Genomic DNA, 17,291 nt, shown 5'->3' on the forward strand with positions numbered 1-17,291 from the left:
TCCAACTGATATAGTGAAATTGCTCCATTCTCTAGAATGTAAATACTTCCATTTGTTAACACGCTGCTACACTTCTGAATAGATGAATGTAAGGATACATTGTATATTACACAATAACTTACATAAAAAGCGTCGCGTTGAGGACAATATTTCTAAACGTTTCATGCAGGTATCGTTTCTTACTTTATCGGACCGCGTTTAATAATACTTACAGGCTTTTCTACAAAACATTACATGGGTAATTTAAAGCAGTAAAGCCCGAACACTTTTTGCAATATCATTTTTTGTTTGCGCAATAAAAATATCATTAAGGTCCTGTTTACGAAAATGCGTGTGAGTTACGATCACAATGAGTTTTATTGGAACAAAATGTCAGCATTCCAGTTTGGCGCCTTATTATGTTCAAAGCAAGTAAAGGATTGACTTATGGCTAGGCTTAGTATATACAGGATCAAGTATTATTTAAGTAAAATACAAGAGGACTTCCTAGAGATAGCAGTCTAATAATATTTTACGTCTCACATCACCTACAAAAAGCACTCGACATGAAAATAGTTCTTGGAAATGCAATGTTTTTTTTTTTTTTTATATCTTTATAGCGATATCTGAGCCACGTTTTGATTAAATAAACATGAGTCTCTTGAGGGAAGACCAGAACAAGAAAGAGATTTTCCATTTTAAAATATTAAACCCTAATAAAAATACAACAGTACTTGTAGCCAATGATGGTAGGGGATGTGCAAAATTGCTCTTATGGCAAAAGAGGGAAAGATTTTTTTCCTACATTGTTCTGTTTATTATTCAAGAATATCTCGTACGTTTTTTTTTTTTTTTTTTGAAGTGGATTGTTACACTTGAGGCAACAACCCCGTTAGTCTAAACAATGTTCCTTGTCACTATAAAAATTACGGTCACCAATATTTTATGAATAGAAAAGTCGCCATTTTATTATGAAGATTTTTGTGACGATTTGTTTTTCTTTTTAGTAATTCATTATATTTCATTATGTGTTTTGCTGAAGCAGTTTCGATATTACTTTGCATTTATCGTCAGGGGATAGTACATCAAAAGTAGGTATTGTAAATGAGTGTCTGTTTAAAACAGTAATTGTATTATCATAAAAAAGTATTATTATTATTATTTGTTATTAAAGCTTGTGGATAACGAATATCAATTTATAATTATGTTGTCTCTCCTGACACTTTCACGTGTTATATAGAAATACCAGCTATCACAGCTGTCCGGCCAGTGAAATCTTATCTAAACACTAATAAAAAGCCAACAATGCTAGGAAGAGCTCGTGTCTTATAAATAGTACATACCAAAGCAACTGTAATTTCCAAAGATTCTGTTAAGCTATCTGGTAATTTTTCAGTTTCTGTAGCTATTAAAATGGATCCATAATATGCTCTAATTTCCTATAGAGATACCTTTTCAATATTCTCTCTATTATTTTACTCGCTGGTCTGTAGAACGTCTTGAAGTTCAAAGATCTTTTCTTTAATTTTTAAAAAAGTAGTGCTGTATAAACAAACTCTTTTTCTTTTTTTTTTGGTAATCACTAAACTCTCAAGTAACAAATTTCATTCACATTCTCTTTCTGTGGACGATATTCAATACATTTTATATATATTTTAGCACTGGGCGGGCGTATGAGGAGTTTACTACCATTTCTAGGCAGAAAGATACAAGAAAAACAAACTGTAGATAATGGTTTTATACTACTGCTAAAAGTATTGCAACCTCCTAAATTAATTAAAATTTAAAATTAAAAAAATAAATAAAGTGTTAGCCCAAGTTTGAGAATATATATCTTCGATTAATTAGCCGATTAAATGCATAAGAATTATAAAGGAAGTCCAGAAGTATACCAATTAAGCAGTAGAACATCAATAATCATGGAACAGTGGCAATAATGGAGCAGATACTGTGTTCTTTTTGCAAAGAGTGCACATTCGTTGAAGCACATTATAAACTCCCGAAATGCCCCTAACGAATGCTATTTAGCACATTTATTTTCGTAGCTGCTGGTTCATGTCATTAATTTAAATTTTTTTCCCTTCCGAATCTTATTGAAATACATAACGAACCAAATGAAACGTAATGACCTCCAGCCACTCGTTCTACTTCATTTACACCAATGGCATTCAACTCGTAGAATAAAAATATTATGTATACTTTCCAAAATTATGTTGTTGTGTGAATGCCTAATGAGAGAAAATGAATAACTATAATCCACCTGGGTTTAATCATGTAAATATGCCACATTAGCACCTATAAAATTACTCAAAAAAAAAAAATCATAGACTGACCAACGAATACAGAAACCGCCATTTGGAGCTTAAGAAACCTTAAGCTCCAGCTGGCAAGTTGCCAATTTCTTTCTAAGTTGGATATGTGGGCACCACCTTGGTACTATACCGCTTAATGAGTGCATTATGCCGTAGAATAAAAAATAAAAAAAGAAAACAAAGTGATCTGTGTTTGTTATGACGGCATATGTTAAAATAAAAATACAAGACCGACTTTTGTCACTGAGATAAACGGGAGACCATTTTATTTATTCTAACAATAAGATAAGCTGCATGCAGAAATTCATTTATTCAGAATACTTCTTTAAATCGGAAAGAGATTTCCGTGAAACTATTGAAGAGTAACAAGGAAAATAGTCTTAACAGAAATCATAAAACTTCAGGATATTTGAAAATAATCAAACGAAACTGCAATACTTCACAGCGATGTTACATTAAGAGACACGTGATCATGATATTCAACAATCAAAAGCAGATTGGATGGCGTCTGCATAAAACTAACTTCAGTTGTTTGAAACAATGGTCACTTTGTTAGTTATTTGCAAACATAAATGGTATTGTTCATATTAAATAGTCATAGGAAGGAATAGTCTCGAACATAATATATAATAAATAACGTAAATTAAACTCGGATTTCTCTCTCTCAGTATTCATTTCATTTCCAGGTATCATCATTTGCAACTGGTGCGTCCTATTAATCGTGCTGGTTACGACGTGGTGTACATTTGATGCTGCCGGCAGGTCATGGGTGAAGATGAAAAGGTATCAACGTAGTCTACGGGAAGGAAGGGCGAAATTTCGATATAAAAGGTCCGGAAGCGGCCATCGAAATTGGAGACACAGGTACGGATCATCTGTTGAACGTAACCAGGAAATATTTCCGTAATAACCATATCAGATGATCGACATTAATTAAATTCGCATTGAATTAATTAAATACGAATTTAATTTAATTAATAAGGTCGGTTGTCTTGTATTCAATATAACGAGTTACTAACCTAACTTCTAAATCTCAGTATTGAGAATGATTTAAACCTAACGACTAGAGAATGTAATTTATTGAAAACCTTTGTAATTACTAATCCTTTAATTTTTTTTATTTTTTATTTTGATGCATTGTTACAGGAAAGCAATAAGAGAATATCAAAACAGTTGGAACAAGAGGTGTAGATTGTTGTTCTGTTGCATGGGAAGGTCTGACAGGCATCGAGTAAGTGTTTTTTATTTATTTATTTTAATATTTATATTTCCCCCCTTAGCTTGCTTCAATAGCATTTAGTACACGACAATATAATTAACCCTATAATTGAGCAAGTAAAACAATATCTCAGAAATATAAATTGATTAATACCTAGTCATGTGACTGAAATTAAAAGTGTTCAATAGGCTCATTTAAAATTTAGGCTTCGTTTTATTTAAATAGATTTTCAAAGAATGAAATTGATTTTAAATTTTACGTACATTTAATTGCTATAAGTATATTAAACGTGATAACCCTAATCCTCATAGAATAACATTAAAAATTATTAATCCTAACTACTATAGAATACTTTTAACCTAGTATTATAGTAAATATGATACATTATATTGGATTTATTGGACTATGGTTTAGATAAAACATATGTACATAATCGTCGACAAGTTTCGCCAGCTGGGGTCTGTCTGGCTTTATCAAAACGGGTAAGGTTATACTAACATTAATGGCTAACAAAAGAATGCAGTAACGACTTAAAAAACATATGATAAAAAAAGAGCAAAAATATCATCACAGAGGAAAACGATGTACTTGCTGAGCTCTCACTTATATCAAAAACTCTATCAAAAATGGTTATTCATAAAATATAATTAAAAAGATCTTCTATAAAAGCAACAATCTCTAGCGACACAGTACGTATCGTCCATTGTCATACCTTATGCAGGCTCAGTCTCCATCAAAATAGCAAGAATCATGAAGCCTTTTAACATCAGAGTTGCTTTTAAACCTATTTTAACTACACGGCACTTATTAAGATCTCCTAAAGACATCATCTCTTTCTACAAATACGCAGGAGTTTACAGCATACCGTGTTCGTGTGGACTGACTTACATAAGCCAAACTTCACAAAGCCTAGAAACCCGAAAGAAGGAACATATCGGTGAGGTAAATAATAACAGAACAGACACCTCAGGATTAGCACATCATTTCTCAATTTCGAACCATTCCATTGATTGGGACAACAGCTCCATGCCATACATTGAAGAAGATTTCAGATGGAGAACCATTAAAGAAGCTGCAGTAGTACTACGGACAGGAGACAACAATATTAAAAGATATTTGGAAAAACTTAATTCATTATGTTTAGCAAAACTCAATTACGCGAAAAATTATAAAACGCGGTTTAATAACAATGAGTAAGTCTCCACGCTTTATGCTTTTGATGTCACGCGTGCTCTTCAAATTGTTTAACTGTTTTTTAAGTCGTTACTGCATTCTTCTGTTTTAGCATTTAATGTTAGTATAACCTTTCTCGTCTTGATAAAGCCAGACAGACCCCAGCTGGCGAAACTTGTCGACGATTATGTATACATATGTTTTATCTAAAGCATGGTCCAATAAATCCAATATAATTTATCATATTTAGTGAAAAGGACCAAATATTAACTATCAAAAAAAAAATAGTATTATAGTATAATACTATAGTATATAGCATAACTAAAATAGATTTCTAAATAAACATATTCGCTGTTATAGAATCAATTGGAAAATAACTGGATAAGCATTTCATAAAAGAAAAAATATATAAAGTAGATATGAAGATGCGTTAAGATTTAAAAATGAGTGCTAAGGAAATTCTCCGAGATCCAATTTAGAACAGTAACGATAAGCTTGAATTTGAATTTCTTTTAGATTTTCAAAGAAATGTATAAGTCTTAAGAAATATAAAGATACAAACCGTTACATTTGTGATGTTGGAAGTTAGTCGCACATCACTTAGTCGAAAAAAACAGAGGTTCAAATCTAATTAAAAGGACTACAAAATTCCTTTTCAGTATAACGCAGGGTTAATCGATCCTAACACAATATCTTCTTCAAAAACTTTTTTTTTCCTATCGCAAAAAATCCAACCTTACTGAGAACATACGCAACTTACAGATATAGTGGACATCAACGGAGTGCTAAATTCGTCACACATCCTGCAGATTGTCCAAGACAGTTCTAGCAGGCCTACTAACTACTTAAGTAGGTAGGATACGATAAATTATCTTAATCGTTCCACAAGAAAAAAAAATCTCAAAACATGGTATTGAAATGTCTAATTATTCAAACGGAACATTTAAAACTAGAATAGTTTCATTAATTATTTGAATAGCGAGTGATCATAACTATCACAACCCGTCATTCTCATATTCCAAGTTATAACTATTAGAATTATGTCAAGGTCTATTAAGTCATGATTTTAAATAATTTCTAATCGATTTTCAAGCGTCCCCATATCGAGAACACGCTCCATCGGATGATATCATGCGGAAATCCATTAAAAAGAGCGATAAAACTTAAAAAAGATCATTATAATAAATTTAAGTGTCACCAGAAGAAGGTCAACACAAAAAACCTGTCGTTTAGGGAAATCTCGGAGTTCCATCGTTGATAAGGGACCTAATACACGCTTTGACATTTCGATAGCAATCTATCCTTGCAGCAATAGCTCGGTTGAAAGTTTGTGTGGATCAAGAAAAAGATTCCAAAGGAGAGAGATAATTCTTAGACATGTCAAACCGTAATTTATGAACTCGAATTTTTTAAAAAATATATAATATAATTGTAAAATACCAGCATTTATGTTTTCGTCAAAGTTCCAGTTTAACATGATTTTATTTTGAATTTTAGATTCTAGTTTACTATTTAATATTTGGCAAAATTTGCCAACAAAGTCGCAGTTGAAATGTTCAGAGATGTTTGTCTTCTTCTTAGAATTCCTTCGCGGAAATTGCCAAATTACTTTCCGAGTTTTTTCGTGATCTGGATGTGGTTCCGTCTGACGTGGTAGCAGGCCTCGTATTGCTACGTAAATACCAAAGACTTGAGAGGCAAGCAGTTGTAAATCAGGTAAATCACAAAAGTATTCTACAGATAGCTATAATGTTACGCTAAAGTTATCATAGAAAGGCTTAAGTGAGTAAACAGCCTTGATACTTGCATAATGATTTTGTTCTTGCAGCAAAATGATGAAACTTACCAGTTCCTGTCCGGAGTTCCCATTACCCCATCTACCAAGTTCCTGGACATCACTCATGCAGTAAGTGACTCGTGTCATCAATCATAGCTAAAGTTGAACTCTCTTTATTTCAATCAACGTTACCCTCATTGTTGCTTTCGACTGTTCTATTTGAATTATTATTTCAAACAATGGCTCAGTGTTATTGTTGTTGTCTCGAGTCATCTTTTAATTGTTACTTCCAACAATTATCGCACCATTGTCGCTCTTAAGGTAGATTGCTTTTACTAAATAAAAGAAACCATAAATTACTCTTTCAAAGGTTTAGTGAGCTAATTGTTATTTCCTAAGAATGAAAGTTTAATCTATGTTTTAATGAAATTACGTAACAGGAATCGAAATGAAGGTAACCAGCATTACTTTCTCAAAGGAAACTAATTACAAACTTAATAAGAATAAAATGATTCTACATTCCAACCAAAATTAGGTAACAAGTGTAATACGACTTGAACCATATCATTCTGTGAGAATAAATTGTTTATCGCACGGAAAGTGGAGAGAGGAGACAAGCCACTTCTTATACTTATATACTCTAATCGAACCAGTTCAATGTCGTATAATGTTTAAACACTGCAGCCTGTTTTCTTTATTCATTTTGTGCTGTGTTTCAATTGTTGCTTCTAACCAAGCTTCTATTGTTCCCAACTGCTTTTTTTTATCGTTCCCATTGTTAAGCTAACAATTACTCATCCCATTGTTGAGAAAGGTTTTCCATTTCTCTTCAATAGTTTATCTACGTGTTTAATTATCATTTCCATTGATAACGAATGGTTTCCTTTTTGAAAGAATGTACAGAATATGTTAACTCTTTTACATCGATCGCTAATTTTAATTTAATCTTATCTATCATAAAAAAAAAACTAAATCATTCAGAGAATCATTTTTGCATCTATTCACTATGAATTAATTGTGTAACTAGAAGATGCTACTTTTGTGGATATTTAATGTGACTCTTTTGTATGGACAGGTTTATCGACTATTGAAAAATGTTTGATAGCATCAAATATTTTTGCAATAAATAATTCTACTGCGGTGTAGCTGGACGAATAACAAATGCCGTTTGTTTGGGAGAGAAAATAAACTGACTTTGGTCTTCTTTTATAGGAACATCATAAGATTAGTCACAAGTCAAAATTTATGACATTAGTCACTAATGTCATAATACTTCTAACCTCCCACCCCTTTCATGTGACGTCATTTTCTAAATATATAAATACAAGAAGCTTTTCAGATAAACTGGATTTTTAAATTATGTTAAGTTGCTATGTTTCTATTCTGAAAATTTGATATTTTTTCTAAGAAAACAATTATAATTGTAGTGTGATATTCTAGATGTATCCCTCCCTACTCATTCTCCCGAATTCCTTTTCCCAACGTTTAATATTATGTTCTTCAGACAACTTTAGTTTTGTCTACTGAAGGGACAACTTGTATCCCAATTCAAAGAAGACTGGTGAAATAAGCTTATCATTGAAGATCTAGAAAGAATATATTTCGTACCCTTGACCTTGATGATTTGAGGAGGTTTTCCCAACAAATTTGAAGAGAAAGGAATGGTTATTTTTCTGCAGAAATGCTTCTGTTTATTAAGTCAGAATTGTCAGTTGCCTGAGGAAGAATGTGAGCACAAATCGTGAATATTACGCATTACAACCTCACAATAGTCCTCTTCTTTGCTCCAAAACGCCTTGAGTTTGTTTTATCTCTAATCACAAGCTCAAGGACCCACTAAAAGACATGGAAAGTTGCCAACATGGAATCAATGAATGCACGTAGTTGGTGATAAGTTCATCTACGCTTGGTCTCAATAATTTTCTTCAGAAGAGTTAAGAACTGACACTCTATGATCCAATAAGACTTCTCAAAACTTTCGAAACGTAGACTGGAAATGTTGGAACATCAGTGAGGATTCTAAAGATGATCCCAATGAAAATGAAGTTAATATTTACAAATAGGGTCCGTTCTTTCGATTTAAAATCAAAGTGTGGCAAAAATAGATATGAAAATATCATTAGTGTGTGTTTAATATTACAAATTCATTAAAGGCGAAATGTTGTGGCTGTCGATAAGCGTATTTTTCATGAAAAAATAGCGTTTGATTAAGACTAATTGCACACTGAATTCGCCGCATCCAGAGAATATTGTTGGAACGTCCCACTTAACTGACTGTTCCATTTTGGTCTGTTAATCTTATCTTTACCTCTTTAAATTCCATTTTTATTCATTAGTTGTTGATTGATGCTCATCTGAATATAAAGAAATTTATATTATACTGCGCCACCCTATATTCAGATTAGTCTAAATAATATAGAGGAATCAATCATCAACTATACTTATATTATCACTTTTTCTTGAGGCCGAGGTTATTAATAGCTTTAAGGCTTCTGCAAAGGTCCGATTAATTTTATGAGCGCTGCAATGAAAGAAAATCAGGCAAACACCAAGTTTAACTCAACAAAAGAAAACATTTAATGTGGAACAGTACAACATATACATTCAAGTATAACTATCTGCAAATGGTTATCAAATTGAACAATTGCAAAAATTCGTATTCAGATGTTAGTAATTTTTATTTAGGTTTGAGGATTATAGCTAATGTTGGCACTTCTTAATTCTTAAAGCATCAGTAATTCTTTCACATAGTTCTCTCTATCCAATTAGATGAATTAAATCATAAATATATTAGTTCAGTTTAAAGTATTCAGAATAATTACAATCCATTAACTATCAAACATTCATTTTTCAGTTTTCTTTATGCTCAGTCAATCAAGTCGAGATTAGTTCTTAAAAGTTTAACCTTCCAAATGTTACAATAACTAATCTTATGACAGGCTACACTATATTCTTTCTCAGTCAGCTAACACTTAGATCAACATAACACTTATTATTTCGAGGGGAAATACTTCAGTACATCTAACATGCGACCATTAATTGACATAACATCACAGCTAAGGTCAAAATATATCCGACGGAGTTAACTGTCATAGCTTCACAGATTATAGAAAGGACAACTCTTACCGGGTTACAGCTTCTACACGTCGAATTCGCATAGGCACATTTGAAATTCTGGTTGACTTCTACTTTATGGCAACACAATTCAAAGAAATCTTCCACTATAATAACTGAATTATCGACACAGAAATACACAAGTCTTGATGCTCTTGGTTTAAGTTCTCTACTAATTCCTTATTTTCTTCTATGTATTAACTTCCGTTCTGCACTATTCTTCCACTAACCATTTGGAATTTATTGTAGTATCAGAACTGCCATAGAAGGAATTCAAAATGCCTATTAATTCCTTGTCCTTTCTAGTCGAATATCGACATATATTAATTCCCTTCTGCCACTCACTACCTATCTCTGTGCTTGGCTTCTGCTTATATCTTACTTTCGTTTTCTAATTAACTCTATTCTCCTCTTTCCCCCCAAAATCCGGTTCTGACCAGTTCAGCTCTCCCTTTGTATACAGTACTCCACGCTCCAATCACGCACTACCTAAAAATAACTCCGTTTCCTTGACAGTGACCAATCAAATCTCATTAGCAGAATTCCTTAAATTTACTTTCCCTTTCATTTACAATAATAAAAAACACAGTTCACAGTTCACATAAGGCACATAAAAGTTACATATTTCTTATAATATTATTAAAGGAATAAAGTAATAAAATAAATGACATTTAATACAGAGCCTTTTTATTATTATGACATATTCTAAAATTATATAATTAAATAATAACTGACAAAATTCAAGGGAAATACACGAATAACAAATTTTAAGCAAGAGACTAACAACAAATAATATTTATAAGTCTTGCTTATGACATGGAGGATTATTTTAAACATGAATGAAGTATTATAATTTACAAAATACTTTTATTCACAATTTAACAATATGAAACAAGACCCGTAAATCCATTATAATTTTTTCTAACAAGAATAAATTGCTGTCTAAGAGCAAAAAAACAGTCGATGAACGATTGGTATGAGAAAACGATCGATGCAGAAACAATAGAAGCATTCTCTTAATATATACAGTACTTGCAACCGCAAAAGAAATATCGTATACCGAAAGGGCAGAGTGTGATATTTTATACAAAAGAACCCCTCTGAAATACTTATCATTCGCAAGGTGGCGCGATTTCTACAGCCACTGACTGTGTATAGAGTATCTTAATCCATTCCTCAATAGCTGCTCATATTTCATTTTTATTCCATTTTTTTCTTTCTTCTTCGTGCATTTAGATCACGTTTCTTTTCTTGCACTCTTCTTTGCCCGTCTATCAAACTCATCTTCTACCTTATAGTCCATATTTCAAAGTTAGTAAGAATACTTTCAACTCGCTTTTCCACTGTTCTTCTCTATATTCCACACACGTGCCTGCACACACACACACACACACATACAACAGAATCTCGTGATATAAATACTGACGAAGAATGCATGCCACCACAGGGCCATGGACAGCTCGATAAAATGTTACGAACTAAAAAGGACACAACTTTTTACACCACTGGGGCTGTGTCCATCAGAAATGCATCAGAGATGTAAATTCTTTTTTCCTTATAGAAATGTTTCGATTGAAAAAAATAGTATAAACTCGAAACCTTAAAGTTCGATATGATTGTATTTGTATTGGATCTCTCTTTTACCATGTTGGGACTTTGACATCAGTGTTAATATCCCAAATGTCCTACGCTGTCTGACTTACTTCTGATTGAATATTTCTCTAGTTTTACAGATAGCTTGATCATCATCATCTAAACTTGAACGAAGCTTAGATCCGTATGCAGCAAGCAAGTGTTACAACCAGTGGAAGATATTCTCACCTCCCTCCCGAAAAAAAAAGCGAGACAAGGCATGTAAAACGTCACGTGAAGCTGACCACTTTCCTTTCTTGGATACGTAAATTGTTGGGAATAATTTTCTCTCTCCACACGGATCACACCATCTACACAAGATATTTCTGGTTATTTGTCTCGTTCCTTGACTGAACGACATAACTTTTCGTGACCCTGCGGTGCCTTTCCTTTGATCTGTTCCCCACCTTGATCAGATACATTCGAATTCATTTGGACTTACGCAATTTCACTTTTCACTGTTTATTTTTAATAGACATGGTTTCATTTTTATCCCTTGGGTATATTTCTTCGCGAGTATTTATGACACCTGTGAACGTCACAGCTGCGGTGCATGCTAAGAGAATTTCCACGTCGGCTGAGCAAAAGAAATTATCCTTGTGATGTTTGCCTAATGCAGTAACTTCTTCGAGTATTCTAATGCACTCATATTTGTACAAGCGCCGACTGTGAGTGGAATGCTAATGTGCAGCGTATCTCGACTCGCTCTCTCTCTCTCTCTCTCACACACACTATTTTCTTAAGAACTTGAGAAAGAGACAGAGAGAGAGAGAAAGTGTGTGTGTGTGTGTGTGTGTGTGTGTGTGTGTGTGTGTGTGTGTGTGTGTGTGTGTGTGTGTGTGTGTGTGTGTGTGTGTGTGTGTGTGTGTGTGTGTGTGTGTGTGTGTGTGTGTGTGTGTGTGTGTGTGTGTGTGTGTGTGTGTGTGTGTGTGATTGCTAAATGCGTGCGATGGTTACATTGCAAGGTAAGACAAATACCGGTTCGAGATTAAGGAAAATCTTAGTATTGGCTTCTTTGTAACTAAATCTTATCTTCAGTTGAACAGAATCCTTGGCGTCGATGATTGAAGTCCAATGAAAGAATAAAAGCTGATTTTGTAAGATGTCCAATGAACAAAGCGTTTTACATCTTTTTCTTTGTTTTATTATTAGGTCGTAGCTGAGGAGGTTCGCACCATTACCCACTATTTTCATTACGCCTTAGCAGTTTATGGGTGGCCCATGTTTATGATGGTGAACAGTGGAACAGGATGTTGCCAACTCTGTCCGTATTTAAGGTAAATCTCTTTCTCAAATTCCTCTCCATCCTTAGCCTTATTGTTAGTTGTAGGGTGCTGTAGTCACAAAAGAACAAATTCAAATGAAATGCTAGCCATGATTTATATTCCAAAAGAAAAGTATGTCGTCACTTTCATCTAATAAAAAACAAATAAATGAATTTCTTTAATTATTAAAGAAATTCATTTATTTCGATATTTATTTTTAATAATTCGAATCCATCGGATTTTTGTATCTTGTTTGTGACGTGAAGAACTTTTATAAGGGCTTTTCAGCGAGAGGTAAGTTAGCCAGTTTCATACGGAGGTGGCATGATTTTACATCTGGAAATTCAACGTTTTTTATTCCTTAAAATCAAGCAAATTTGAGGAGAGATAGCATACGAAATTAGCAGACATAAGAAGTTGGTATATACACCCTCTGTGTATATACCAACTTCTTGGTATATACACAGAGGATGTATATACCAAAAAAGAAACCGAACTTCTCAAAAATAGAAGAAACTAATGGTGCCACCTGTTCTACCTTTTTTGTTGACGAAAGCGGCAACCTTCATTAGTGTTGTGTCAACTGGCTATGATATTTGTTTCATTAAAAGCCAAGTTTTGAGTTTTGGTGCCAAGAGTGACAGTGTGTTTTGACAAACGGTCGGAAAATGAGTTTCAAACAAAGAGCTGCGATTGATCTGTTATGTTAAACTTGGTAAACGTTTAACCGAAACGCATCAAATGCTTCAAAAAACATACGGTGATGAATGCTTATCCCGTACTCAAGTTTACGAATGGTTAAGCGATTTCAAAGTGGTCGTGAGATGCTTGAGGACGACGAAAAGCCAGGCCGTCCAAAAACTGGACTGAGCGAAGTTAACATCCAAAAAAAGTGCGTGATATTATCAAAGAAAACCCGAAATCGTCCATGAGATTGATTAAAGGTGAACTGGGGATTCCAAAGTGAACTGTGCACAACATTTTGACCGAGAGTTTGGGCCTTCGTAAATTGAATTCGCGATTTGTTTTCCACAAGTTGACCGACGACCAAAAAATGTATGAAATTGAACCCTGCAAGGACCTCATTAAAACGGCTCGTAAGGACTCAAACTTCCTTGAAATGATCGTTACTGGTGACGAAACGTGGTGTTTTGCGCATGAGCCCGAAACAAAGCGCCAAAGTCTGAGTGGAGGCCACCAGAAGATGGGCATCCGAAAAACAATCGCTTGGAGAAGTCAAAAGACAATGCTGATTTGTTTCTACGATTCCAATGGTGAGTTTTATTTCGAAGTTTTGAAGTGATTGATAGCGAAAATTCGTCGCGTGCGGCATGAATATCGTGGGGCAGGGGCGTCCAGTTATAATAACTGCGAACTTGGTTTGATTTCAAAATTTTCACCGGGGACTTAAAGGAATCAAATGCAATGAAAAGAGCTGTTGAGTTTAACGACTCAAGGAATTAGCAATATACAAGCATGTTATTGTTTATAAATTTCAATGGAAGCAACAAAGGCTGTGAGGTAAGTAGTAGTGGTCTATAAATTGCGCGAGTTTATTTGGCCGTTTTGTCTGTTCTGCAGAATGAAACTCTACAGTTTCTAGAAGGATGAAATCCTGCCATGTGATACGACTACGTCAACCTCATACACAATTAAATCAACAGCAATTTCTTAAAGATATATTATTGATATCTGACTTTATTAACAAAGATCGTAAACGACTAGATTTAGTCAATGAAAAAAAAAAATAAATAAAAGTTATAATGTACACGTGTTCACATTTATTGGATATTATTTAAATTTTTAAAGTCTTGATATCGAATATTTTAAAAAGACTGATATTAGATTAAAATTGTTGACATCGGACTAAGTAGGATTTCTGAAGTTGGATGTTTTCAACAAATATTTGCAAATCTACTTCTAACTGTAGAAATGCTGGGAACAAAATTTCATTTTTTTCCCCGAAACAACCAGAACACTTGCTTCCAGTTGCGTGCGTTACGAATTTCTTTATTTTTTTTATTTTTTTTAAATTTGAAATCTATCAAACCGTTAAAAATTTAAAACCTACTGGCAGATATTATTATGCATCAAAATGTCATAGACGGATCACATTTTAATGTGTTCAAACAACATTTTGTAGGCTTCCTAAAGTGAATATTTAAAGATCGCAAATTGATTAATGTTAATAACAAGACAGCGACCTAAATCACCCAAGCTCATTCTCGACTTAACATTTGAGCATTCTTTCCACATCTTTCCTATTTTACACGTTGTCTCATGATAGAACTATGACTGAACATACTTCTATGACTGAACAATTTTCACTGTAAAAGCCTGTAAAGTGCAAGTGATGATAAGAACCAAATAAGCAGATTCACTACTAAACTGATCTAGAAGCTGTAAATTCTGCAATTGTACAGTTTCAGTCCACAGAATTGGTTTTAATTACCAGATTTCGTTTTAACTGTGAATGTCTTTTCGATGATAAATGAGAGTAGGATTCCTGGATTACATTCCTTACCTTATTCATAGTTCTAAGGGTGCTATACGTTTAAAACGTTTCGTGGATAGGATTTACATTAAAAACATAAACAAATAAATTACAATTTGTCTGATGAAAGGTGGAAGTGTCTCGAAATATGGAGACATTATGCACTCCCTCGTTGCATTCGCGCATTATGCATGAAATCTCAAATCACGTGCATTGCCCAAACATATGTGATGATGGTGACTGTACCTAATCGATATTCAACACTTCATCTAGCGGGCTGCAAAACCGCCGATGTCACTTAAGTTTTCAGAGTCAACCGATTGTATCGTTGCGATAACAATAATAAAAAAATGTTTGGCAACTACTAAAAGTAGTTCCCAAACTTTTGCCACGTCGAAGGCTTGTGAATCAAAATTGAAGGAGACTTTGCGAACGCTACTTGGAGCAACTCGCACGCGCCCACACACAGACACTGTTATGTAGAATGCAGTGAGAATACACTCCCATCTTGTATTTGTCGTTGTATCAACTCCCGTGTAAATGACGACTGCTTCGAAACAAGTGTGAGCGTGTGTTAGGCTTTTGAACATCATCATCATTCTCTGGTGTCATCGTGTGACAGATCGACGCCCAAACACTGTTTCCCTAACGAATTGTAGACGGACGTGAATTATTCACGGTACATGACGCTTCGATACGACTGAGTTGTGTTTTAGTTGCCATTATGAAGGAGGTAATGAAACTGATAGAAGCAGTTAGGATTTCTCCATTGGGCATATTTAAGTCTTCGTATGAATTATCTTCAGTACAGTTAGCATATTGTGAATGTTGTAATGAATTCTGGAGCATAATCCAGTGGTAAATATAAGGAGAAATCAGAAGGTACTTGTAGATAACGTCGTAGTGGGTTGACTTGAAATGAATAGTAATGAAAACAAAGGAGAGTATCAGAAATGATTCCATTTGCAACAGAAGCTTAAAATACTCGTATATATACTTCTATAATTTTATTATCGCCTTTATTATGTTTTATAAATAGTATAAGTAGGAATACCACAATTGTTATTGCTCTTATCAAATCCTTTGACGTGATTATTGTTGTATATATTTAGTTTAATTCTTCCATTTTTATAACTTGACCATTTCCACATGTCTCTTTTGTAACTTTCTAGAAATTCTGTTGTTTTTAGTTTACTTTCAATGCTTCGGAATTATATGCATTTTGGGTATTGTTTTTTTATATGTCGTCTACACGTATGCAAGAAGAAGTATTTTATCCACAATCCTAATAAAATCCCTTTACCCTGTAGAACTAATTTTTGCCAAATGAATGGACCATTAAATTGGAAAATAAAAACTTTTGTGACTAATTTTAGGAAATTGTAAATAAATATTATAGAAACAGTAAGATGAGGTAATGAATGACTCAGATAAATCGACTGTCAAGCAGAGTTTACTCATTTAATTTTTTCTCAAATGTATATCCTGTTAACGTAATTTGTGTTACGTCCTATATACATATAATAAATTTTTTTAATAAATTTAAAAAATATATTAAAACTTAAAGTAGTTACATTTTTAAATTTATTTCTTAGAATATCTCGCTTAGTTCTTAAATATTATATTATAAGCATAAGATTCTGTTAGGCTACCATTTTAAAAAATATATAATTGATATTGTCTAACATAATCTATGCAAGCCCTGCAGGACAAAGCAACCTTAAACACTTTGAACAGACAGGTGCGAGAAGCCCTCCAGATTCACAGGAACTCCAAATGGGAAACCAAACTCAAAGAAATCAACCCAGAAGATAACTCCATGTGGAAGTTTGTAAAATCTCTTCGTACCAAAAGACAACCACTTCCCCCTTTAAAGACCAATCTTGGAATTGCACACACAGATGAAGAAAAAGTAGAATCCCTAATTGACAATCTGGAAAATCAATGCAGCCCATCTTACGCAAATTTAAATGTCAATCTCATTCACAAAGTTCATCGTAAAGTTAGAAATGCACTAAGTCAGCCTAAGGATGATTCAGAAACCATCACCCCCACATCACCAACAGAAATAATGAATATCATTTCCCATCTGAAGAATAAAAAGGCCCCCGGCCCTGATGGCATTACCAATAGAATAATAAAGCTACTCCCACGGAAAGCCATAATTCATCTAGTTAATATTACCAATTCCATCTTAAGATTCCAGTACTTCCCCACAGATTGGAAAATCGCGGACATTATACCTCTGAAAAAGCCTGGCAATAACCCACAACTTCCCCAAAGCTACAGGCCCATCAGTCTTCTTTCCTGTCTTGGCAAAGTAACA

The 17,291-nt window shown here is 33.7% G+C and overlaps 1 protein-coding gene across 1 annotated transcript in view; it reads left to right on the forward strand.

Annotated features, from left to right (window-relative positions):
• The window catches only part of inaE (inactivation no afterpotential E), a 317,391-nt gene that overhangs the window by 255,827 nt on the left and 44,273 nt on the right, over positions 1 to 17,291 (forward strand). The window contains exons 7-12 of the mRNA XM_090413252.1: positions 2,978 to 3,155; positions 3,438 to 3,522; positions 6,265 to 6,399; positions 6,512 to 6,600; positions 6,709 to 6,781; positions 12,359 to 12,483. Coding sequence (XP_090269378.1) covers positions 2,978 to 3,155; positions 3,438 to 3,522; positions 6,265 to 6,399; positions 6,512 to 6,600; positions 6,709 to 6,781; positions 12,359 to 12,483 — 685 coding nt within the window. The remainder of the gene's footprint in view (positions 1 to 2,977; positions 3,156 to 3,437; positions 3,523 to 6,264; positions 6,400 to 6,511; positions 6,601 to 6,708; positions 6,782 to 12,358; positions 12,484 to 17,291) is intronic.

Source organism: Typopeltis vanoorti, chromosome 23 (genome assembly GCF_054136105.1).
Source record: "Typopeltis vanoorti isolate ZY-2024b chromosome 23, IOZ_Tvanoo_1.0, whole genome shotgun sequence".
Taxonomy (NCBI): domain Eukaryota; kingdom Metazoa; phylum Arthropoda; class Arachnida; order Uropygi; family Thelyphonidae; genus Typopeltis; species Typopeltis vanoorti.